Below are 26808 nucleotides of genomic sequence, written 5' to 3' on the forward strand. Positions count from 1 at the left end.
AGACCTAACTCCTTCAGTCAAACCTAACTCCTTGAGTCAAGGAAAAGAACAAGGGAAATCGGAGAACTATATTTTCATGGGGTGTTTTAAAAACCGTTGAGCGTATGAAATCAGGCTCAGCCCTCAGTCAGCGTTGTATGACCTCAAAATGCTGTTGTTAATCATGCACAGAAACACCAGAAGAGACTGTGTTCTCCTTCTACACCATTTGCACATGGCATAACTTATTTTTTCCGCATTACAGAGCATGTATGAGTACCTATGTAAATGCATGCTTGTGTCTGTTTCATACAGCTAAAGAGAAGGTGTTTCTCAGAAACAATGATGTTAAAAATACAAACCTGAAGTAATGTACTGGATGAATCAAGTCCGTATCTTGTCTTCAAAGAAAACTTTGTCTGCGATCAAAATCAAAATTAGTTAATTAAAGTCCCCAAATAAATACTTCCTGAGGCTTTACAGTTTTTATATCTTCCCAAAGTGCCATGAAAAGCATACGTATTTAATCAGTATTGGCTCATGTTTTCAGTGGAAAAAGTTTGTCAGCCTTGATAGTAGGGAAAACTTCAAAGGCTGTGATAAAGCAAATGAATAATTTGTCCGGAAGAAGTCTGTGTAAATTGATCATGTTATCTAAATGTGTCAAATGAAATGTTAAGATCTCCCTCTCTCTTTCTCCAGGAATAATTAGATTTGCACATCTCTCTAAATTGCTTTTTTTTTTTTTCCACCAAAATGGAAGCACGTGTATTTTTCAATACCTGAATGCCTGTCATGATAAATGGTTACAGAAAAGTGGCCAGTACTGTATGGGAGGGTTCAGGCAGGCTGATTCTATACTTTCCTACTGTTAGCCCACCTCATGCGAAGACTATCAGCAGGCCATGTAAGACTAGCTCAGTTCTGCATCTTTAATTTAGATATGCTGGACTGGATAAGATGAAAGGGTCTAAGATTCTTTGTATATCTTTCAAAGGTAAGTTACAAGGCTTCATTACTCGTGCATGAGTTCCTCTAGGGGACCATCAGTTCTGAAGTTGGTATTCTGGAGGAAGAGGTAACAGGAAAATGGCACTTTAAAATTATCTTGAATATTCTAAAGTTTCTAAGGTTTTAAAGATGAGTTGGGTTATACATATCACTTGCTGTGCTATGTGATATGTGTTATGTGAAGGGATTGCGGATCCAGATGGTTTATTGTTATTCACACTTCTTTTTCTTAATCAGACATTTACGAAATTCTAAGATATGTATGTACTTAAATATTGCTTTAGTTTTCTACGCATTAAATGCTCTCTTTTCTGATGCCGATTTACCAAATTTACTACTGCAAATTTGGATGTTTAATGTTGACATCAAAGACAAAGCTTCTTGTCCTGATTTTATTAGTAAAATGTTGAAAGCCTCTTGCTATTAGAATATGTGGATCTCTTATTAATTGTTCCAGTTCTCTTGTGAAGACAACACGTAGATCTTTCCTGAGTGTTCTGTCTTTCAGCTGAGAATCTGAAATATCAAGAAAACAGAGAAGGTTTCAACCCAGAAGCTGAAGCACAAAATTATGTGTTAGAAATTGAAACAGTGATAGATAAGCTTGTGCCTGTGCAGAGTGTGAAATCTTACAGGTGCACATATTTGGGCTTCTATTTATACTTTTTTTCTAAAAATATTCTTTGATTTCATATGGTGTGATCTATCTCCTTGCCAAACTACAGCAGAATTTTACATTTTTGATGGTATGTTTTAAATGTCTTGAGAGACCAGAGTTCCGTGGCGCTACTAGGAACATATTGTCACAATCCACTGATTGTTACCGACAAGTTTCACCTCGTATATGCTTTCAAGCTGTGTGTAAACTGAAGCAACAAATGGAAAATAATGTTTGGAGTATAATGATGGGACCTCAAATATTGATGAAGTAGAACTGGCTCGAGTTATGTTTATGGTTTGGCATGCTGCGAATGATTTATTATCATAGGAACATAGTAAAAATAAACTACAAGGGTACTTGGTCCACAATCGTGCAAATATGCCTTCCTGAGCTCAAATTCACTACTTTGAAGTATCCTCATGCAATTGTTCATATTAGTATGAACAATTCATTAGTTCATTCTAATTGATTAGTTCATATTAGTAAAATTAAACACATCTGTTATTACCTGCAATGCTGAAATAAGTGAAATACTCAAGTCTGCTGTGGCCTCCACGTGGGACATTTGCTTTTGGTTTGCTGTTTTTAACCATTCCATATACATTTTAGAGGACTATTAAATATTAATCTGTCCTTCAATTATTGGTCCCTCAAATGATAGTCGGTTTAACATTGAACTGATTATTGCATTTTAATCTGAGTGAATGTGCACTCCAATAGGAACTGAAAAAGAATTTCTTAGCAGGGGAAGGAAAGGAATTCTTTCTTTGGGTGCTCCCCTGGCTGTAGAACACACCCCTCATCCCCTGCGCATTTTCTTGAGCATCTAAGTGACTTTCAGACCTTCCACCCAGAAACTGTTGGCACAGTGCACTGCTGGCAAAGCAAGAGCCAGCAACTGGGTTCAACTCAGGTTCATAAAATCTAGCAGGAGGTGAGGGGTACATTGTAGCAGCAAGTGGGCAGGTCACAGTGTGATCAAAGGAAAAAGGGCAAAATACATAGGTGTTTTGGAGGTAAGAGTGGTGAGGGAGATTGGGATGTCTGGGAATGGAGTTGGGTCAACTGGTGAGGTAAGGGAAGGAATAGCTTTTAGTGTTGGACATTAAATGGTGGAGGATGATACTTCTGCCTGCTGACTATTTCTTTGGTATGCTTTTCTTTGATTTATCAGTCGCAAATACAAGGCAAAAAGGAAGTGCTATTTTTGTTGTGGTTATTTTTCCAGTGGGTCGATATTTAAATTATACTCACACCTGAACATTGTTTTCCAGCCAAAAGCTCCTATTTTTTTTGTTGGTGGTGGTTTGGTTTAGTTATTGTCTTAGTTATTAGTTATTGTCTTTTTTGGTGTTGGGGTTTTTTGGTGTTGGGTTTTTTCTTGTTGGTTCATGAATTTGAAATCTGGAGTTGATCTCTGATGGTGTATTGGCAATAAGGGCTAGGCAGGTCAGAACAGAAATTTCACCTAAGTATGACAGAAATATGAAACAAAATCTGATTCCAAATCATAATCCCTACCTTGCTATTTATACTCATAACTGAGTTTAAACTTAGCTCATCACCATCATATTATTTTAATAAGTCCGTAAGTATGTAATTGCACTAAGATTATTTAACATTTTTCTGTGGTTTTATCCATAGCAACTTGGAAAGTCAAAGATTTCAATATAATAACAACTCTGTAGCTGAAATATGAATCAAGAATAATTATTTCCCTAACTCCTAAATTCAAGATCTGGTGTTTGGTCAAAAGCTTTGTACAGAAAAATACTGAAAAATTATGTTATCGGGCCATATTGACAAGTATTTGAGATTAATGTTTAAGCCTTCTTTTCAAAAAAGTACGTAAGCATGCCTAAACTTTAAAAATGTGAGTAACTCAAGTTCACCATGTCAAACTTCTTTTGGGGCATTTACTCAATATAGTAGAGGGGTTTAGTATACTGAATAGGAAATACAGCAAATGAAGAGAAGAAAACAGAGAGATTTACACTTCTGTCTAGACCAAGCTCTAAATGTGGGCAGCAAGACAATAAGCATGTGCCAGAATGAGCATTAAACTGGACAGATGCCAGCTTTTTTATTGCGAGTAGCCTCTTGCAACTGGAGCCTATTCAGTGGAAGGAAAAGGCAGAGCCACTCAATGACTCCAGTGGCGCAAAACCAGAGCGCTCCACAGTGAAAGAATTTGCTCACAGGGTACTTCTCAGCAAAATCCTGGAGAGTCTGTAAACACAAAAGAATACCATAAAACATAATTGTAAGTGGGGCTTTGTTTAGTACGATTTACCCTAAGTCAGAGTTGGGTCTTTTCGGCTGACGCTTGCCTCATGTACCATGCCGTTGGACAGTGGATCAGCATTTTCCAAAAGAGACTCTGTGCTCTGGCTTAACTTGGGCTTACCGATGGTGCCTGTATGGCTCCCAATATGCTGCCAGAGCAACAGCTGGGAATATATTGTGTTCACAGATGCACCTGTTTCCTCTCTGTAGAGGAACTGCACAGAATGTCACTCCCATTTCTTGAATAAATTCCGTCTGGTGCTCTGTTTAGCCCAACTGCTAGTTGCTGCACCAGTAGCAGACAAAGCCAGTGTGCGCCCTGGGCATCCCAGTCCTTCCAGCTGTGCCAGGAGATGGGCTTCCAGCTTTGTTCTCTGGATGGACAATTAATATCCTCAGGAGGGCAATCTATAGATGTCCTTCAAAGCGCTGTTTGCCATACTGAGAAACATAAATGCAGCTGCCTCAAATGGCAGCTTTGTTACAGGCCAGCAGAAAGAGCTGAATTAGGTTTGTGACAGTTCCAATGGTCTGCTACCTAACACAGACCAAATCACTATGTTGACCTCTACTCCTCACCTATCTAGCTGTCCTTTCTAATCTGCCAGTTCTGCATAATACTGAATTGCGTTTCATACATACCTGGTTAGATAAGATGGAATTTTTCAACCGCAAAATGCAGTAATATGTACTGACTGATTAAAACCAGATTTTTCGATAATGCAACCTCTTAAATAAAATACAAACTTACAGAAATATTTAGGCAGTCATCTGTAGAAGCCAGGACTTTAATAACACTGCATAAATCGTGGTTCTTTAGATGAGCTTTTTGCTTTCTCTTCCTATGAATGTCTGTCATTTTTTATGTGCAAAATGCAGAACTTCAGTTTTTGGAATGAATACTTCCCAGGTCTTGCTTGTGCAATGTTAGATTAGGCATCTCATGAGCAGGAGCTCTTGTTGAACATCTTGTTTTATGTACGTTTCATGTCCTGGGAGTTCGGAAGTAGATGCAGCCAGGATACTGCAGGGCAGCTTTGCAACAGTTCAAGTTCTCCTTAACCCTCTTCATTGCACTGGATTAGCCCATGGGGAAAAGAATGAGCTTATGAATCGTCTAGCTCTCCTCAGTAAGTCTTTAATGACATGCTTTAAATGTGCTTTTTTAACACTTCATCTTCCAGTTTGACTACTGCATTGAAGCGGGGGGAAAAAAAAATCAAATATATTTGGGCCACAAATATTAGCTCATATAACAGTCCAAGACTGGTTTTGGGTTTTAATTTAGTCAAATGCTTAATCTAGTCTTTCTTCAGCCTTGATTCCTGATCATTATTCTAGTCCTTCTCTGATTAATGATTCATTAGAAATAATGCTGCACCAACCCCCCAGATCCCAGCCAAGCCAACATTTTGATATCTTATAATAGTTTGATTGAAAAGGGAATCTTTAAAAACAATTACTTGTCCTATATTCAATTTTGTCACTGTCTAAACAGGGACAAATTTTTTATAACATGTTTGAATGCCCTGAGAAAACAAATTTTCTCTGTTTAAAAGAAAATGGTATTTCCTTTTCATTTTTTTGTATGTTCATTTCACATTATAATATTGAAAAAAAATAAGCAGTGTCATTTCCATCAGCCTGTGTTCTTGGTAGTCATGGTCCCTGTCACAGGCAGAATAGTTTTTAACTCTATATATTGTTTCTTTCCCAAACTTAGTGCTGCACATCAAAGGAAAAACTTTTGTTATAGTGTACTATGGCTCTTGTTCTGACCTTTTTTCTCAGAGGCCCCAGCTGTGAAATTTCTCTTATAGTCTGAGGAAGGGAGAAGAAGCAGTGAAGGAAGGCTAAAGAGCATGGCAGCAAAGCAACTCACAAGGTCGATTATTGTAGTTAAATCAAAGGGCAGAGCCATGGCTGCAAGTGGCAGGCACCCATGGTATATTTGAGAATGTGGCTTTGCGGAAAAGTGAGAGAGCAATTGTAGGTTTTCCCTAGGATATTGTCCTCTCAGTTAGTAAAGATTTTATGTGGTCAAGAACCTGAAATGCTTGGTTTTCCTTTAATTTTCACAATGCCCCATTTTAAATAAGGGTTAATAAAAAGAATAAGTGACATTCCTATGAAATATGGAAATAAGCCCAACTTAGTTAACAACATTTAAGTCATAGTGGCCTCAAATGAAGCTATTTTTATTGCACTTCTAATAAAAATAGTCCTGGACAATTAATTAACAGAACAGTATCTCATGGGTCTTTCCTTGTGATATACTGTAATCACTTGAGGTAAACGTCTTAGTCCCCAGGAGTGTATCAACATCATTGCTGTTATTTCTTTTCACATAGAAATGTGGAGTGCAGTTGTCAAGCTCTGCACATTTGAGACTTGAGGTCAATCATTCCTATTAACCGCAAATGTTACCATTCTCTGGCTGGAGAAATACGGGGTCGAGCATGTGTATCCTACGGAAGAGTAGTCATCTGTTTCAGGGCAAGTACATAGAATAAAAATTAGCTTAAGTTTTTCCATGTGCACCTGGCATGTCCATTTAAATAAAGAACACCAAAGGAAACACTAAACTTGCATACACCCAAAACCTGGCTCAAAACCATGCTTGGTATTCTGGCAGCTCTTCTGGAATTGATTGGCAACCTTTTTAATAAGCTAGACACAAGTCCTGGAGGCAACAGGCCTAGTTCATAGGGTATGTCACCACGACGAGGTGGAAGCGTAACTGGAGCACATGCAAGCATAACTTCTTCGGGTTAGGAGGAAAACAGTTGCAGTGAAGATGTGATTGCATGGACTATGTTAGTGACAGAGTGTATATTTATGATCTCCAGCCAGCCTGCATGTACTAAAGAGTGACCTGCCATGTCAGCACCGCTCTGGTTGCCTTGCTAGCTTGAGTAAGTTAGGATACGATCACACTTCTGCTTTGTGGCGTTTTATTCCTCATCTCCATTTTACTGCAGTGTAACTGTGTGGCTTTTGCTTACGTGCTTTAACCGAAAATATATAACCTCTGTTTCAGTTTGACCATTTGTAAAGAGGTGATGGGAGGATGGGTGCGGTTCTCATGAAACTTATGTTATTACTTAACCTAATTTCTGCTATGCAGGGCTTTGATAAGCCCAGAAGGCTCTCCAAAGTTGTTTTCTTCTTTAAACCAGGAGGTAGCCTCAAAATATGTCTTGCCCTGGTCAGTTCTACACCACGAGTAAAGGAAATGTAAAGTGCTGTCAACGTTTGCTGGCAAAGGGCTTTGATCATGATGGATTTGATGTAAATGGTAAGCAAGGCTGTTGTTACAAAGTACTGCCCCGCAGTGTGTGAGTCTTAGCACATCCTGCAGTTTCAGTGGGTTGGTTCTCAAAACCTTCCAGTGAGCAGTGAGTGGGCAATGCGTACTTATATTTAACGATGGCAGGAAAAAGAATATTTTTTATGAGAAAAAAGGCAGTGGCTTTATTTCAAATGGAATTTAAAATCTCATTGTAGCTAATAGCTGTATGTTTTATCTTGTGGCCCTTTCAACAGACATTTTGTATGGACCAGGAAAATGCCTCTGAGAAGAATATCTCCAGGATGTTTTTGTTTTCTCTGCTGTGACATAAGGCAGGAGCACACAAGTCAGCATTTTTCTTCTTCAGAAGCTTACATTAATTTATTTTGACAGCATTTTCAACCCATATAGTAGCTTAGAACTATCTGTTTGTGCTACCTTCCTATTTTAGACAAGCAATGCATTGCGTGAGACTGTTAATTTGGCAAAGGGCATGGGTTCACATTTGGTTTTCATAGAGTGATAGATTTAAAGGCCAGAAGAGACCATTATGATCAGCTAGTCTGACCTCCCACCTCAATCAGAGCACAAGTCTCATGCAATCGTTACTGCAACAGGATCATGACTTCATCATGAGCTAGACAGCAGCTTAAAGAAGGCATCCAGTCCTGAGTTGCCTATCTCTGATTTTCAGCATTAATTTTCCCAATTTCAGACTCCAGTTCCTGAATCATGTCATTTTATAGGCATGCAGAGTCAAAATGAAACATCATCCTCAACTGTCCTTTTCAATTACTGGTCTGTGATTCCATCTACTTGGATTTGTCCCAAGATCATAGGAATATCTATGTTGAATAGTTGTCAGACCATGCTAAATGGACAGTAAGCATTCTTATTTTGTAGAAATTCTTGATATTGTAGAAATAGTTGCAAAGCACACATGGAATGTCGAGATCTTGGGCTAGGTCTGCAGCATTCAGGCTACGTCAGGAAGCATTCGGCCTGGTTTTTGGTTTTTGAGAGCAGTTTGCATCCACTGAGTTAACGTGCATGAAGCCTGTTCACAGAGCAAATGTACAACAGCTATTGTCCTTCTTTTAAATACCAATCCCTGCATTTCTACAATCAGTTTTTAATAGACAGGTAATGACGAAAATTGGCAAGTGACAAAAAAAAGACAAGGAAAGGCAGGTGGAAATATTTAAGAAATTATGATTTATCTAGAACATTTCCAAAAATATAGTTGTAATTTGGTTCACCTAAGAGAATGGCAGTAGAACATTAGGTGCGAGGAAGGAAGATACTTTGAGTAAGCTTATTCTGCCACTCATTTTCACATATACTCATCACAGTATAGGAGCACACTTTCTCCAGATTTAAAGCCTGGCTACAATTCACTCTCCTAGAAATTCTGGTCTACAGCACTGCATCAATTTTTCAAGATGGCCAGAGCTCCAAATTTAGTGTTGAAATTTTACGCAACCTGGGAATTTTCAGATATGGATGTGAAATGAGTTTGTGACACTATGGAAAGTCTGTGAGCAAGTTAAACTACTTCTGAAATTTAAAAGGCTTTATGGCCCTTTCCAGTTCCCCCTAAGCAGAGTAAAGAAAGAGTGCAGGGCTTGAACTCCACTTCTGTTACTTACTATCATGTGGTAGCCAAAGAGGTACCATGGTCCATATGGGAATGGAATAGGTGAAAGAACTAGAGGAAGATACTGCCAAGAGAAAATCTGGGTAAACATACTGCAAGAATTGGTAGAGTTTTGTGACCTTTAAAACTTTCAGTTCAGGCCAGTTTTAAGAGCTTGCTTTCAGTACCTACCCTAGTGGAACTGAAAAGATTGACATTAATTTCAGAAAGAAGCTGCCAGGCTTTTGCTATTTAGTAAAGCATTAAACATAAACTGATGTTCTTCAACAGAAGTTTATCAAAATTCTGATACTTCTTGACTTAAAAAAACCCCAATCTCTTGCATACCAAACTGTAAAGAAACAAAATTTGGCTTTCCTGTTTGAAAATGACACAGTTTGAGGAGCTAGAATACAGGAATGCATTAACTCTAATTTTTGTAGAGCAACTCGCTTGTTTTGTAGTTATCCTCCATCTTCACAATCAGGAGATGCAGAGGACACTAGGAGGCCTGCGTGAAACCATAATAATATACATGAGTTTATGTTTATATTCACTGGATAAAGAACTTATTCTAAAATTTTGTTCTTTATGTAGGATTTTAAAATATCCTGAATATAATAATAATCTATATATAATCTATGAGTAAATAAATTTCTGTTTCAGAGAAAAATACTTATTCTTCACATATTAATGGCCTTAGGTCAAGACCCTTTCAGGTTTTTGAAAATCAATGCAGTAGTCCGTAAAAGCTTTGAGAACTTTTTTCTTCATAGTGTGTCAAGGTCCCAACTTCATTTACTGTGTCCAATAATAAGTTTGAAATTAGGCAATACCAATCAAGAATTTACATTTTTCATTTTAAATCTTTTGGTATAAAATATTAGAACACGTACAAAATGAATATATGGACAATAAGAAGGTATACAGATGTCCTTTCAAGAGTATATGCATATTTGGACCCCACCCTTAACAAACTGGGGTTTAAAGACGAATGTTATCTGATACTGTAACTGTATATGGTATTTTGACTTTGCATATGAGTCTCAGCTCTACAAAGGGACACCTAAGAGCACAGCAAACATGCCTTTGCAATTAAATGATCATTCACAGTACAGCTTATGGAAATACAAGATACAGCTCAAACTGTTCAGTAAAGAATGCCCGATCTTGTTACTCTTTGTTTTAATGGTCTATAAAATAAATGCAGTGTAGAAGGTATTTTTACAGCCAGAGCTTGTGATACATGATATGCATGGCTTGCTGGGAAGAAAATGCCAAAATTATGTACTTCAAACACCCATCACGCTTCTTGGAAAGCTTACATACGTAAAGCCGTCAAAATCCTGTGCTATCTTTAATGGAACAGGACTGACTGCATGAGCCCTGGTAAATGCCAAAGAACGTAGGGTTCAGCAGTGAAATACTATCAGTTTCATTTGTTTGTAGCCAATATGCAAGAAGGAGTAAGGAGACTGTGTGGCTGCAGAAAGGGAGGGCAAGGAACAAATTGTTTTGAACCAGCATGAAATAGACAGAGAGTAATAGCACCAGAAAACACAAAACACACACGCACATTAAATGCATGTACAGAGGTGGGGGGGGGGGGGGAGGGAAGGATGAGAGAACTCAGGTGAGTTCATGGTAGCTGAAGCGACTTAAGTGGTGGAATGGATACACTGGGGGGAAGCCAGTAGTGTGCAGAAAAGAAGCCCATTAATAAAAGATGAGGAGGGATGAAATTAATGAGAGCTCTGCAGAGACACTACAGCCCTTGTGAGGAGAGAAGCACGGGGCCCAGTTCTGGTGTTCTTGTTCAGTATTTCCTAGATACTGGGGACTGCTCATAGGACAAAGTACAATTAAAAGGCAGGGACTGTCAGCCTGTCAGGAATACTAAGCAAGGGACTAGTCTCACACACTTACATAGGTGAATAACTATGAGGAACAGTTTGTCATGCCAGCAGCTCCCAGGACTTTCAAAATGAAATATATGCCCCTGAAGTTACTGAAATAAATGAGTGTTTAGAGTCAGGACTCTCTTTAATGGCTTACTTCTTATTTTTCTTCTCCTTTTTTATGTACTCAAGTTGTATTTACAGAGTTCTTTCCTCTCTGTGGAAACTGCATTTATTGCAAAGCTAGGATGTTTTCATGCCCGTGTGTTTCCTGAAGATGGGATTTCATGTAAAACAGCAGCTATCTCAAAATGTGTAGTAAAAAGCAAGGAGCTGATAGTTGCAAATTCCACAGTGCACGGTAGGGTCCTGGTCCCAGGGCAGCCAGACTAAGGAGTGGGTCACAGCCGTCACAGACCTCCTTGTCCTCATGTGCTTGGATTTCCTTCCTGTGGATACGGAGGGAAATCTGACATGCAGTTGCACAGTGGCCAGGGTGTGGCCTCAGATGTGGAAGCTGAAAAGCACTCTGATCTCCCACAGTTGCAGATATTTATTGCAGCCATAATCAGTTGATAAACACAGACATAAGCCACAAATTCTCTCTTAAGAGTAATTAGTAAAGGCACAACCTGTAAGTATATATGTCATTCTTATGCGTAGAAAGGATGTTTTTCTTTAGAATTATTTATTTAAAAATATAAATCTATTGAACTAGGGAATTAAATCAATTACATCAATCCCTCCCCAGCACTATGAATCCCAAGAAGAAAGTGTTGACCCATCTACTGGGTCCTTACAAATGCAGTGCCAAAGGGGCACATACTTGGAGACCTCAGTTAGCAACAGGCTTTTAAATTCAGATGTTAGACTGAGAGCAGAAAAAAAGGAGTCCAAAGTGTTCTCAGCCAAAATAAACCACTTTTTTTGGTGAAACGTTTTTAGCCTCCCTGCTGTTCCCATTACTCCTTTTTTCCCCCTGACTTAAACTGCTTAATCTAATTTTTAGTAGGTCCTTCGAAACTCTATTTTCTAGAACTAGCTCTTATCTTGAACTTTTTTGCTCTCTTGTCTTTCCATACTTCATGCATAGACAAAACATTTAATAGACCGTATCAAAATGAAAGTCTCATGTTCATACGTGTATAATTACAAATTCAGATCCTGAAAAAATATCGATTTTTCAACTGTTCACCTAAACATTAAATTCCTCAAAATACTGATGTGTTCTTTTCTTTCTTTTTGACAGCAAAATTTGGAGAGTAACCTCACCAACCTTATTAAGAGGAATACTGAACTGGAAACACTTTTGGCGAAACTCATTCAGACCTGTCAACACGTAGAAGTGAGTACTGACCTCCACCTGAAATACTTGTAAACTTAATTACATTCACTTCTAGCATTCAGGAACAGAAGTTTAAACAACAACAACAACAAAAAAACCAAGGGCAGAACTAAATTAAAATAGTGGTAAACTCATTTGGAGCTTTTTTGCTGATAAACAGTATTCTCAATACAGATGACATCTTTCCCATTCCTTCTTATACCCTTTTAATGATGATATGTTTGTAAGGCCCCACCACTGCTATACTTGAGCACATCACTCACTGTCTGTAACGTGTATATCTTTTGGGGTCCTTTGTGAGGTAGAGTAATATTTGCAGGTGGAAAACTAAGGCAAAAAAATAGTAACACTCAGATCCACAATGATATTTAGGTTTCTATCAGCCACTGATTATGTTTTTTCATCAGAATTAAGTATATAAATACCTATGTGGGCTCAAAAGTCATACATGAAATATATCTATCTTCAGAAGAAGAAAGATGCCTAAAGGCCTTTGAGTTGCCTCAGTTACGTATTCCCCTTTGATTATCACAGAAAATGTTTAGCAGAGAGGGACCTGAATCCGTATTTCCCCCAAATCTGGGAGGTTTTTCAGATGGTCCCATGGAGGCTGCTGCTCTACATGCAAATTAAAATAATCACAGCCTAATTCGGTTATGGGAGCTGACACAGAAAGAGGTAGGAGTCCAAAATGGACTATTTTTTAACAAAACTTTTCCTTTTACTTTTTGCCACTGTATGAGACCTTTTCAGTTCCATATAGTGCATTCAGGTCAACAAAGTCAAAACCACTTTGAACAAAAAGCTTCCGTATCATTAAAAACTTGCAGAAGACAACATGAATTTATGCTTTTTGCCAGTAAATGCAAACATCCCCATGGCATCAAAACTTTATCACCAGTGCTTTCCTCATTGTCAGTCTCAGCCATGAGTCCCAGGTGACACACCAGACACAAAACAATTCTCCCCCTCCTCCATGTAAGTGTGGCTGAGAAACACTGGAAGACTAGGAAAGGCTCAACATCGTGAGGCACGTGTGCTTGTTGACAGATACACTGGATTCATTGAGATACACCAAGTTCACCATTTACAGTGCTCTCAGTTTTCATAAGTTCTAAACTCAGTTTAAGATGGTACGGGAAAGTTAATGGGGTAGGAATCAGAGGAGCTGGCAAAACATAAATACTACTGCTTTAGAGTGGAACAAGCTTTAGGCCTTAATCACAGAAAAAAGGTATTTTCAGTTGAACAGCTAATTACTAGTCAGATTACAAGGAAAACTAATTTTCCCTTTGAAGAATGGTTGAGTTTTTGTTTGCATTACAATGCTGTCTGTTGACAAGCTTCTGCATAAGACCGTTTTACTTCTGACTGCACTGCAGTTCCTGCAGCAGCCTCGTTTATTTAGAGAAGGGCTGTTGTGTTTTAACCCAGCAGGCAGCTAAACACCACACAGCCGCTCACTCACTCAGGAATAGGGGAGAGAAATGGAAAAAAGTTAAATTTGTGGGTTGAGATAAAGACAGTTTAATAGGACAGAAAAGAAAGGGATGATAATAATAATAATAATGATAGTAATAATCATAATAGTTATAATAATAGAATATACAAAATATGCAATGCACAATGTAATTGCTCACCACCAGCCTACCACTGCCCAGCCTGTCCTCTAGCAGCAATGCTGTCCTCTGGCCAATTCACTCCAGTTTATATACTGAGAATGACGTCGTATGGTATGGAATATCCCTTTGGCCAGTTTGGGTCAGCTGTCCCGGCTGTGCCCCCTCCCCTCCCAGCTTGTTGTGCACCCGGGAGAGCACGGGAAGCTGAAAAGTCTTTGACTCAGTGTAAGCACTACCCAGCAACAACTAAAACATCAGTGTGTTATCAACATTATCCTCATACTAGATCCATAACACATCACTACACCAGCTGCTAGGAGGAAAATTAATTCTATCCCAGCCAAAAACAGGACAAGGGCCCACTGTATGTTCCCAACAGACAGGCAGCATTAAATAATAATAGTGTTGTGTAGAAAAGGTATTCCACTTTGAATATGGGTGTCTATGTATGTGAAAGGAAGACAGGTTTGTTCACTGGTGTTACCTGGGGAATAGCCATGGGGAATTTGAGAGAAGGTGGTAGCCTTAACCCAGAGCTTCTGAAATGTGAATATAATTTAAGAGAAATGTAGCTGTGACATAAACTGCAGTAACATAGCCAGCTGCCAGCTCTGCAGACAGGCAATTGGTTTTTAGAGAAGGCTCTTCTTCTTCCTCATAGAGCCCCATGGACGTTCTCCATAGGACTTCTTCTTTTGTATTTTTTTCAGACTAAAATTCAGTGACCTAATTAAGCTCAAGAGCAACTTATGCTTGTGAATAGATTCAAAGTCACTTCTTGAAAATTTGGCATCTGCTTAAGTACCTTGTTGACTGTGGCAATGACACATGCTGCAGAAAAAAAAGACAGCAAAAACCCACCCCCAAAAAACAAAGCGAACAAAAAAACACAAACACAAAACAAAAAAACCCAAGACTGTTCTTCTAAAGAGATCCTCTCATCCATTTTTCTATCTGCTCCACCCCTGTGGAGCCTCACTGACTTCAGGGGGCTTAACACAACCATGAAAGTCTATCCACAGAATCAGACTTGAGGTGTACGGTTTGAGCTCTTTTACAGGCAGCAATAATGTCGGGCAGAACAACTGTAGTATCAGCTGGAATGACTGTAGTGGGTAATGGGAGGCAGAGACAAGGCACGTTTTCTTGCGCTATAGTTAAAACTCAGAGCAAAACTCATGAAGCAGATGGGCCCAGGACAGCATAAGACCTCTTCTTCATTGGTGGCCTATGTCCAAGATGGGCTAGATCTGGAAAATTTAAAATCATTCCTCCATCTCCTCTGCAATCCTGCAATATATTACCAACTCTAAGGTTTACTATTACAAAAAATCCAACTCTTTCAACTGGTAACAGATGTGCTACTGTCCCTGGAGCCCTGTTTTAGAAAATTTCTCTATAGACATAAAGCAATAGCAGCAAAGTTGTTAATGAATTCCTACCATGTTTTATTCATCAAATTAGTCTAATTAGCATTTAAATTAGCTAAATATTAAGAAATGAGCTTCAATCAAAACCCTGGACCTAGGCCACGCTGGAAATCGGGCAAGTGGGGATGTGGAAGTAAACTCTAAAGCTATCTCTCTTTCTCAGAACTCTGTGAAAACTTCAGATATGATGTGAATATTTCCAACATTGAGAAGCTGAGGCTTAGACAGATTTTTAAAGAGTCTGTATGCTTTCATTCTTTGTGCTTCTTCATGACAGACTTTCACCCCAAGCCAGAGATCTAAATGAAGGAAAGAGTATATTGGGTGTAACATTAATGTTACAAATTTTAAATTACAAAATATTAGGAAAAAGTTTCCAATGACTGTGTTAGTGTTGCCATATGAACTCAAAGTTTGAAACCTAACAAGCAGTTAATTTTATATTAAATGTTTTCATTTTTATTTTTGATACAAAGTATTACAGATTATGCTGTAGAATATATTGTATACAGTTTGTAAGCATGCAAAAATATAGGTGGTGCACTGTAAAAACTGCTGTTACATATCTAGATTTTTCTTACATAATTTTAAATTATTTTAATAGTGTTATTTTATTGTTGATTTAGATTTCAGGGGATGTAAAACCAGTTAAAAAAAAAAAAGAAGGGTTTCACAAATAATTTGAACTTTGAAAAACAAGAAAGGAAAGAAAATTATTATTCCTTGGGTTAAAGTTACCAAGTTTTTATTGAGGTGTATATAAACTTTTAAAAAAACTTATTATAAGTAACATTTATTTTTAGAAATAAACACATTTTTAAAAGCTGTTGTCCTATCAGAAACAGAAGAAAATCAGTATTACATGAAAAATGAAAAAGCAATGTCTTTTTTGGCTTTTGATATGGAGCAGAAGCTGATGTTTCTGAACATGAACAACAAACATGCTCTGTGTCTTCCAAATAAATGAATCCTTGCCAGCCAAACCAAATGTTGTCGCAGGGCCACTGTTTCTCATCAACCAAGTGAGCTGTTAACGGCTTCCCATCAACCAACTTCGCTGCAGATTAATTATCTATCCATACATCCTTCGCATCAGGCAACTGAAACTTTATCGATAGTAAAGGCCAAATCCCAATCATTTTGTGTTTTAAAACTAATGTTTATTCTTGTCTGAAAGAGAGTTGTTTTCACTTTTTACTCACTTGAGCAGGCAAGGACTGATCAGGGATGTTCATTATCTGGAAGCTGGATGCCTTCCAGCCGCTGGGGAGGGGGGATCTGGGGCTGCCTTTCATCACAGCAACAGAGGCATAAATCTGGCCTATTTTTAGATGGAGTTTATCAATTTATGACAGGTTTTATCTTGATGGGGGGCCTGATTTTGGGACACTCAAGAAGTCCACTTCCAGTCTTGCATTCCTGAGGGTGGTTCTGGGCATATCAATGGGGAAACTTTTGCGAATAAATCAAGCCAAACTTGTATTCTTTACTGCTTTAAGTACAGCAGAGATATTATTAAGCATTTTATAATATCTGAATGACTGATTTCATGCCTGATATGGAAGTAGAGTCTGTGCTAGTACTTAGTCTATGGCAACGCTTAATATTTAAAATCCCATTTTCTCAACGGGAACCACACCCTGAAAAGTGAACACTTGAGACTGTAAGACTCCTTTCTGTCCCAAATCTTTCTGTTTCGTTAGGAGCATCCTGGCACATTGTTTTTACTCCTATTTTAGACACAACCCTAACATGATTTTTGTTTTACACTTATTTTTCCATCTTTCCACTCTCCCTTACTCTGTAATCCCATCTGTCATTTCTTGGTTTTGCAGAAAGTCCAAAGGCGGTTAATTGGGAAAGTTTTGTTTTCCTTCCTTGGAGACGATGGCAGATCTACAACCTCACGCCTTTGGCCAGGATGCTTTCTGCAGAGCAGCTCTTGCTTGGGGCAGCTCTCTGGGTTGGCCCCAGTGATTCGGCTGTGCTCCTCACTCTCTTTAGGGACGGCAGCAGGCTTGGCTGCATCAAAGGATGAACTGATTCATAGGATAAAATACAGTTTTCTCTACAAACTGATAAAATGGAATAGAAATGGCTACTAATCTGAAATATGTTTATTTGTAGTCTGAGTTCACAGCATTCACACATCTCTTAGTATCTGTAGAAAACTTTTTTAAAAGAATTAAAAACTATCCTGGAGGATTTTATCTTTAAATTCTGTGGACATTCACCCAGTGAGAGAGCCCTCTCACATGTGGCTAAATCAGCATGTGGCTTTTAAAAGTCCATAAAAACATTCCTGAATGCTGTGAAAGCAGCTACTTAGTTCTGGAGCTGTTATGGGGGAAAGATGACTGAGGGAAAAGGAAGTAATGTAAGTATTTATGCTTCAGTATAAATTAACAGCCTAGGTCAAGCCCTCCACCTCAGCTGAGGGAGAAGAGGCTCTAGCTGCATCCAGTTCCACTGGGTGAAACAAGGCTGCAGTAATTCGCTCTTATCAAATGTGCTACACAAATTGCTTGTGTAAACATCTGAAGATTTCTGCAGGAGCCTTGGACAAATCTTCCAAAAACACTGTTGTAAAATTGGAATTGACAGGCCCAGGGTATAGTGATATGGGTTAATCCCTGGGTGATAGCATTCCCGTGGCTTTACTAACCCACCTCCAGGTCTCCCTGCCTCCCACCGTGTGCTGGAGGGGCATCAGGATGGCGGTGCCCTGGGGTGACTTTGCCCACCTCCTCTACCTGCCCCCCTGCACGCTGCAGCACTGCCGCCTCCCCTGTGCCGGTCACGGGCACAGCAATGGGGGCAGCATCCTGCTATGCTGACCTGTGGCTTTGCCAGCTACGAGCAGATCTGGATTTCGCCACTTGTCAGCTGAATCAGGGAAGGTTTTAATGCTGTAAGCGCTTAAGTTCTCCCCTTGGTTTTAGTGTCACAGGTTTTTTCTGGCTGACAAAGTGCTATGTCACAGCAAATTTGCTTCTTTGTCATAGTTTCCAAGCCATGTTGCTTCTATGAATGTATGAGGGTTCCGCAAGCATCTTTTAGATCATGACATAAATTGGTGCAAGGCACAAATTTGAACATAAGCCTCTTTTGCCAGTTACTTTTTTCTAAGTAATTTAAGTATTGTTTCTGGACTTTTTTCTCATCTCTTCTAGGAAATATATGATTAAACGTCTGTTATATAGTCAATACCATGAAGCTTCTCTCATCTGTTATGCAGAAACATAATCTGGACTCAGCTGGAGAAAAAATTGGAGCAATTATCTAGGGGGGAGGGGAAAGGAAATAGGTTTTGCTTGTAGACAGTTTTATAACATCTGTATCTCGGTCTTTCTGTTTGTTTGTTTTGTTTTCAATTCACCAAACGTCATAGGAAGCAAATTCTGGACACTGCTGCAAAATCATTTTTGGTTGTGTAAAGACGGGAAGGCATTTTCCTCTAACTGCGTAACCCTCAAACTACTGCATCCTTTGCTTTCTGTTTGTAATGCAAATGCTCCATTTCTAGCTCATTTTTAAAGATCTGCTGCAGGCTAAATCTCAGCATAAAGTTCCCAGTCAAAATTTGTTTTTGTGTGTGTCAAAGAGTGTTTTTCATAGCCATGTTATATAATCACCAGAAAAAGAGTGGTATAGTGAAAGACCCTTTATTCACCAGCACAGATACTGAACACTCACACATATCAGATATGTTTTAAATGAGTGTAACAACAGTCATGTGAATGTGATGAAAAGAAGGTGGCAGCACCTGGAAAATCCTGCTGTTGCTATTTTTTTGCGTGACTGATCAAAAAGAAATAAGCCAAATAGGAAAATGATAAATAAGGAAAATTCTAGTCTCTGATAAGTCTTCAGCTGCAAGAGAACAACTTCAAATTTAGCGACAGAAAGTCTCAATCAGTTTTTCTATAAGATACATGCAGCATTTCTGTTACTTGCAGGCCAGCAAAATCACAACTCAGCTGTCAGACTGATTCCCCGAGGACACTGTAACAATAAAGAGTCTTTGTCTGTGTCAATAAAAAACAGTGGGTACTCTGTTTTCACTGAGTTTCATGGTACTCACTCCTTGGGATTTGGGACTGTTTCAATCGAGGCCCAAGTAAACTGAGAAGCTCTCATTAGGAAAATTTAGGTGGAAAGCCTGTGTGTAAATCCTGGTGTCTGAACTGCAGCAAATGGCCTTTGTAGTCATACAAAGCTGACCACTAGTACTTTGGAGTTAGGAATCTACTTTGATGGGTTTTTTAGATAGTAGGGAAAGGGCAATGAGTTAAATAAGTGTTTACCGTCACTGTTGGCAGATAACTTGGAAAGAAGATCCACTGAAAGCTGCTTTTTCCTCTGCTCCAGTATCTTCTGTTTTTGCCAAGATCAGCAGCTACATTTATTTGCTATATTTCAGTGCTAGAAGTAACTGACATTTTTTGATTTGTGAAATAGACAGGAAAACATGACTTGAAGGAAATCCAGAGTTATTGCTCTCAATAAGAAACTAACTAGCAAACTTCATGATGTATATATGAAAAGGAAGTTTACAGCATTAGTTTCTAAGACAGTTTCTAATGAGAGAGGGTAAAAGAGTACTTTCTCCATTAACATTGTTCAGATGAAATTTATGGCATGATCTACTTTTGATTTCTAAATACTTTAGTTCTACATTTAATTCCACTGTCATGTAAGTTGATTTCATTCAGTGAAAATCTCAGGTAAGCTTTAGTCAGTGTCTTAATTTTGCATAGCATTAGAGAAAAGAGAAAATTCAGAAATAAAAACTAACAAAACATGCTGCATGGCGTATGGCAATATTCATCCAAGGATGTCCTAAGTTGCATGCCCAGTAAGCCCTAGCCTAGTAGTCAAATATTATTTGCCTAAAAAATTACGTAATTGTCTTCACAAATGTATAATTGGTCCTATATAAAATATTGGTCCTATATGAAGTGTGTAACTGGTCCTCTATATGAATAGAACTGCTGCACTTTTGCATACATTTTATGTACGGAATAGGCACATGCTGGAATACGTTAATGCGCCTACAACTGTTTTGTAACGTCTGGAAATTGGAGGCATAATTATGATGGAGGTCACATGGATTGTATAAACTAACAGCAGTGCTTGCCATTGCCTGTTAAGGCGGCCAGTTGCTGCTGGCTCCATCTCTCCCTCTGTCTCACATCCACACACGTGTATGTGTTCACGGTCTTGTTAGACTGATATTCCTCAAAAAATTTGGCCTTAGACTAAAAAACGGGGTTTAATTCACTGTTAATCACTGGTTATGCAGTGGGTAATACTTTGTGCCTGCTGTCAAAATGTTGTTACTTTTTGGAACCTTCTGTCTTTAAGACATTTGCCTTTATGGGAACAAAATACTCCTGAGTTTCGCCTTTTTCTGCCTAGCAGAAATAGCTGAACAGTAATTAGAGCAGCAAGGAGGCCAAAGACGTTGGTCCTCTAAGAAGTATGTTAAACACTAGGCTAAAGAGCCCAGATCCTGGATGAGAGTTTTAAGTACTGAGCTGTTGGCTACAAGGGCACTTGCTTCATCTTCATCAAAGTACGGGCAGTCCTTTGAACTTCAGAGATTACTTAATTGTTTTTTGTTTTTCTACCCTAAATGAAACACACCAAGTGCAATATTTTGCTCAACTTGAAACAAAGGCTTAATGTCAGCAGGGAAAACAAAATAAAAACAACAAATAAGTAAATATAGTTCAATTAAAAAAATATTTTCATTATTTAGGTTCAAAGAAAGGACTAACATAAAGGACAAAAATAATGGCTGAAAATAAATTATTCATTTGGCCCTTTTACTGCATCTTAAAAAATCACATCCCTGTTAGGGCTTAGTTTCACGAACAGCTTAATCTGATCTTGAGCCTCATTGCTGCCAGGAGCCTCCCCACCTCTGCGTCTGCCCTCCCTGTTGTGTTTCTTTACCTGCTTTCCATGTGTTTGTGCAACATCCGTATTAGCCAGGTGAGCTCAGTCCAGCCATTTACGCAGGTGGCTGCACCAGCTTCTGCGGATGAAAGGAAAACGGGAATACTTTTTTCTTTTTGGCAGTATGATCCCAGAGCAGTATAACCCTGTTACCAAACTGTGGTTTGTCTCTCACTAGATGTCTTTTCTCCAGTGTGCTTTCCTCTCCTGAGAAATGTCAGCTATAGTTTCAACATGATGCTGCATTTGTGTTTTATAAAGACAATACTTGGTTCATTGAAGCAAGCCTAGTTGTGGGCTTTACAGCTGTCAGCATAAGAGTATCTGGAGTAGCTCTTTATAAGAACTTTCCAGATCATCTAAGTTTAAGGGTTTTTTTCATGTTTTTAATGGAAATCTTATAAAAACAATTTGTTTGTTTTCCATGAGACTTCTGGTTTGGTTGTGTTTTGTTTTGTGACTGGATTGTAAATGTCACTAGAGGACTGCTAGGTTTCTTGCTGGTTAGTTTCTCAGCAATGTGTTTCAAAGCACAGCAGGCAAAATTTTTTTAAAAAATATTTTAATAAGTAACATGACTATTTCAAACTTCTAAAAAGATTTACTTTTTATCAAGATTGGGGCAAATAGTCTTATCAGCCTGACCTAAAGCAGTTTAGCTGTCCTGGCCTAATCGTTTCTTCATTCATAAAATTCCTAGGTAGCCAGAGTAAGTTGCTGTATTTTTGCAGTGACCTTTGTTTAACCTGCTCTGAGACTGCCTCTAAACACAGGTCTCCGGGTTAGAGATAGATGTGGAATGCAAACAAAAACAAAGCCTCTGGCACATTTGCAATGGGAGATGACCATTCCTTTCTCTTGTGCCAATTCACAATAAAGGAGTTGTAGATGATCCATTCAGATGGCAGGCTGATTAATATCACATATTTCCAAAGGCACAGTTTGTCATAATAGATAAAATCAGTTTTACACTTAGTCCTGGTTCAGCCCCAGTCGGCAACTAACCACCACGCAGCTGCTCGCTCACCCCTGTGGGATGGGGGAGAGAATCAGAAGAGCAAAAGCAAAAAAAAACAACTTGTGGGTTGAGAAAAGAACAGTTTGTTTAATAATTAAAATAAAATAATAATGATTATTATAATAATAACAATAATTATAATATAATAAAAAGGTAAAAGGCAAAAGGGAAAATACCAGAAACACAAACGATACAACTGCTCACCACCTGCTGACCAATGCTGCCCATCCCCGAGCCGCGACTGCTGCCTCCCTCCCCCGGCCAGCCCCTCCCAGGTAACCTACTGGCATGACGTTACATGATATGGAATATCCCTTTGGCCAGTTTGAATCCGCTCTCTCAGCTGTGCCCCCTCCCCTCCCAGCTCCTTGTGCCCCCGGCAGAGCACGGGAAGCTGGAAAAGCCCTTGACTAGCACAAGCCCTACCCAGCAACAACCAAAACATCGGTGTGTTATCAACATTGTTTTCATACTAAGTCCAAAGCACAGCACTATGCCAGCTGCAGTGAAGAAAATTAACTCCATCCCAGCTAAAACCATGACACTTAGACTAGATAATATCTGAAAAAGCTTTATTCCAAGAGTTGCTTTTGCTCTACAGAAGACTGAATTAAATAACCCATAATATCAAACAGGGATATGAAATGAAAGACGTTTGAATCCATGACTCTTATTCAGTGTAGCCATCCAGAAAAAGAAAGGGAAGAAATGTTTTCATAAATGTGCATTAACCATTACCCTTTGTATTTCCATTAAATAAATAAATGAAACGTGGATGATGTTAAAATGTTACCTCGATGTATTGTGGCTGTATGAATAAATTTATTCACTTTGCAACATGGAGTAATTAAAAAATAAATAGGCCTCTCTCTTTAGATTAATATAATCCTTTAATTCATCTAGAGACTCTAATCCCAGAAAGTGTGTTCCACATCTACAGGACAATGAAGAAAGTTTTCCTAGAGTAAACACGTGCCAGCCATTATATGTCATAATTTTATATTTTTTTGCCTGTATTTCTCGGTTTGGTGTAAGGAGGAATTCAGGCTCAATATCTAGACTGAAATACATGGCAATGATGTTACAGTTGTTAAGTGAAATCATTGCAATTTGCTTTTCTGATGTTTTTGTTTATGTGTGAGTACATAGTAATTCTTTAACCATCAACCCAAACCCCTGAAGAAAAGCTGGTACCTCTTCTCTACCTGTATGGTGACAACTGCAAAGAGATTATTTTTTGAGGCATTGAGACCATTTTTAAATAGAGAAGCTGAAACTCAAATTCATACCTCATCTTCCAAAGACAGGGCTCTTTCTACAACCTACTTTCTTTCATTCTGCATAACCAGTGGAGGACTAGAGAATAAAAATTACTCTGGTTTTGATTAATGTATCCCAGACAGTATAGCCTTAGAAAAGCAGGCCACCTCTAACTTGGGGTATCTTATTTTGCTTGTCATTCAGAGATCATTTGCTGAAAAGACACGTGCGTTTCCACTTGCGGACAAAATTGCCTCACCCATAAGGAATCCCAGAGGGAAGGTTTTGCTCCTGCAAGGAAAATTCTGCTGAGACTCTAAAAAATTATTTGATTTCAGTATATTAGTTGGGGAAGATTTTGTGGGTATGACACTATGTTTGCCTTTGAATTAACCAGACAAGCTCCTCTGTAACCTTGAACCTCTAGCCATGTTGTAGTTGTGTGATTTCCCAAACATCTGCTGGGGACTTTGAAACCACCACATTCATTTTCTTATGACCTAAGCTGCAATTTAACTCAGGTCTCTGAAGATGAAAGCCAAGGATGCCTCTACAGAGAGCAGAACAATTTCCAAAGCAGTTCTCAGCTTGTGGAGATGGGAACAGCTGGACTGCTCTCCCCTTCGGGTTGGGATGGCTTCTTGTTTCCAGCTCCCTGTCAGACATCTGAGGAACCCCCATTTTTCTTTTTTTCTACACCCACACCCTGAGGCAAAGGCCAGCAGTCCCTATCCATCTGTCTGGAAAACCTGGAAAGAACCTTAAATTTTTTTTTTTTTTCAGTAAACTGTCTGAGGTCTTCAGATATTACAGAAATAGAAATAAACTCCCCACAAAAGCAGCAGGACTAGAATCAGTCCTTGCTTGCTTGTTTGTAGTAGAAAATGTTGTCATTTTTGCTAAATTGTAACAACGCCTCCTAGTCAGTTTTAAAACAGTTTTGTGGCATAGAAGTGAAGTTTATAAAACCAATACCAACAAAACACAATGTTCTAGGTTCGAAGTAGTTCTGGACACAGATATCTAAGGAATTTGCTGATGCCAAAACTGAGTGTATTGATGTCAGTGAAATTTTCTACAGAAAGGTGTCCCAAAGTCCAGCATAAACTCTCAGGCAATAGATATCTCAGATTAAGGAGTCAACTTTCATCTGGGATGGAGGAAGTCCCAATTTAAGTCTGCTTTCTGCATGATTCAGAGCCTCCCACAACCAGAGTGAGCAATGCAGTCTCCAGACTTTGCTAATGCATCTCTCAGTCTCTTTTAATGAACTCCTTGGAAAGAGGGTTTGTTTTTAATGTGGAAAAATGTAGAATGTAAAACCTCAAATATTTTCGCCAGACAGCACTCTCATTCCTTGGCCAGTCCCAGCTGGAAGTTATTGTCAGGATTGCTGTTCATCAAAGGATTCAAGCAGAATACAGAACCTTATTCTGGTATTTCTGTAGCACCTGTACAGCTGAGCCCTGCTCCATGCCTGTGGCTCTTTGGTCTGACATATGACTCTTCAGAATCATACAAGTAAATAATATTCAATGTAAATCTCACAAATAGTCCCTTTAGGGCCACAGCTAATATGGTGCACTTAAAGTTAGGCATGTGCTCAATTATAAAGTTATTACTGAATCAGAGGCCTTGTAGGCTGAAAATTTGATTAAGGGGTATTTCAACTTGAGGAAAGCCCCCAGATTAAATGGGAGGTTTTTTCATACAAAGCTCAGACATATCAAATAATTTTGGAATATTCTTTTCACTTTTAATAAGCTTGTGCAAGCTATAAAGTTGGAAATGTCTTCAAATGAAGTTTATAAAAGAGTATACTTTTCAGATTTCAAAGAAGACTAGGCTGCAGTCAGTGTGTAAGAAATCCAAAAGTTTTTTCCAAGTGTTTTTTCTCAGTCTAGAGTTTTTTAAGTTAAGATTTAATTAATACTTTATTAGTCAAACCAAGCAGATCATTAAATGAAACAATGTTGACTTAACCTTCCTGTAACTCTATGTTTCCTGACAGTTACCCCAAAGATTAATTTTTCTGATCAACAAAACAAATTTGTGATGTAAGTGGCGATCGAAGTAACCCTTTGAGCAGAAGATTCTCAAAAATCCTCTGAAGCGTTACCGTAATTAAGTGCCAAAGTCGGCTCTGGCGTGAGCAGACCTCAGTATTGACACAGGAGTTATGCCCATGTGCAGTGTATGTGATCATCGCCCCTGACTGAGCCCGTTCGGGATTCCCTGCTCTTTGGTGGAATTTCAGTCCACTAGTGAAACTGGAGTCAGGGCTGGGGAAACTGGTGCACTGGACAGCTTGTCGAAAACAGCTCTGCAAAGTTTCATGCCAAAGTACAGCGCATGACGGGAGGGTGTGATGCAGCCGGGGTGGTGGGGTGACGGGAAGAGGGGGTATAGGACTGACAGTGTTGGCTAAGACTGACTAGTTCTAGGCTCCCTCAGTGGTCAGTGGAGAGACGCTGGCACTGCCAGAGGCTTTGGGTGAGCTGCTCTGTAGTCTGTCTCTCCTCATAGACCATGGTGGAAAGCCAGGCAGAGCAAAGAGCTAACATAAGGACATGAACAGGCACGTAAAACTGCATGGTGGAAGAACTTTCTATGTCTTCACCTACTGCATGCAGATCTCCCCATCAATTTCATCTGACCCCTTCCAGAATCAAATATATTTTCTCTTTATAATCCTGATATCTTAATTAATAATTAAGTCTGTAAAACATGCAATCAAACTTTAATTTTATGAAGGTTTGAGAAGGATAATCCAAAAACCTTAATGAAAGCAGGCCTTTGTAAACAAGTCCCCTCTTTGCCTGCAGGACACAATGTATTTCACGTAAGGCTATTTGTAAAATTGGCCCTGGTCCAAATTTAGATATATAAGCATTTGTTTAATCTTAATAAGCTCCATAATATGCTTACAGGTAAATGCATGCTTAAACACATTGTTGGAAGGAAAAAAAAAAAGAAGCCTAAGGCAGATCAAGGGGCTGACCGGACTGAAAAATAACCAAGGGGAGAAATATAGTTACTTGTCACACGGAACTGTTCCGTGCTGTTGTTCACCACTAGCTCTTAGTAGCCTAATGGAAAAAGTAACATGGCTCTAGGAGCAATTGGCCAGGGCTGAAGGTTGCTTTAGCCTCTTAGGAAAATGTGTATGGAAACACAGCTCTGAAATCACTCCTTTAAATTTTTCTTTATTCTAGATACAATTAGAACTTTTTGCCTTTTTCTCTGACTCTTTACGCATAGATGTAAGCTATATATACTACTGCTGGTGGAGAAGTACATTTTTCTTGTCATACAGAATGATGACTTTTCACTGAAAAAAATCAGTCTTCCCCAAATAGAGAACACTGTCAGCTGAGAACCAAAACTTTTCTGGTTTAAGTTTTCT

At 38.8% G+C, this 26808-nt stretch overlaps 1 protein-coding gene across 4 annotated transcripts in view; it reads left to right on the forward strand.

Annotated features, from left to right (window-relative positions):
- The window catches only part of MID1 (midline 1), a 255745-nt gene that overhangs the window by 185203 nt on the left and 43734 nt on the right, over positions 1 to 26808 (forward strand). For all 4 annotated transcript variants that reach the window (XM_064475584.1, XM_064475591.1, XM_064475568.1 and 1 more), the window contains exon 3: positions 12013 to 12108. In XM_064475584.1, the coding sequence (XP_064331654.1) occupies positions 12013 to 12108 (96 nt within the window). The remainder of the gene's footprint in view (positions 1 to 12012; positions 12109 to 26808) is intronic.

Source organism: Phalacrocorax carbo, chromosome 1 (assembly GCF_963921805.1).
Source record: "Phalacrocorax carbo chromosome 1, bPhaCar2.1, whole genome shotgun sequence".
NCBI lineage: Eukaryota > Metazoa > Chordata > Aves > Suliformes > Phalacrocoracidae > Phalacrocorax > Phalacrocorax carbo.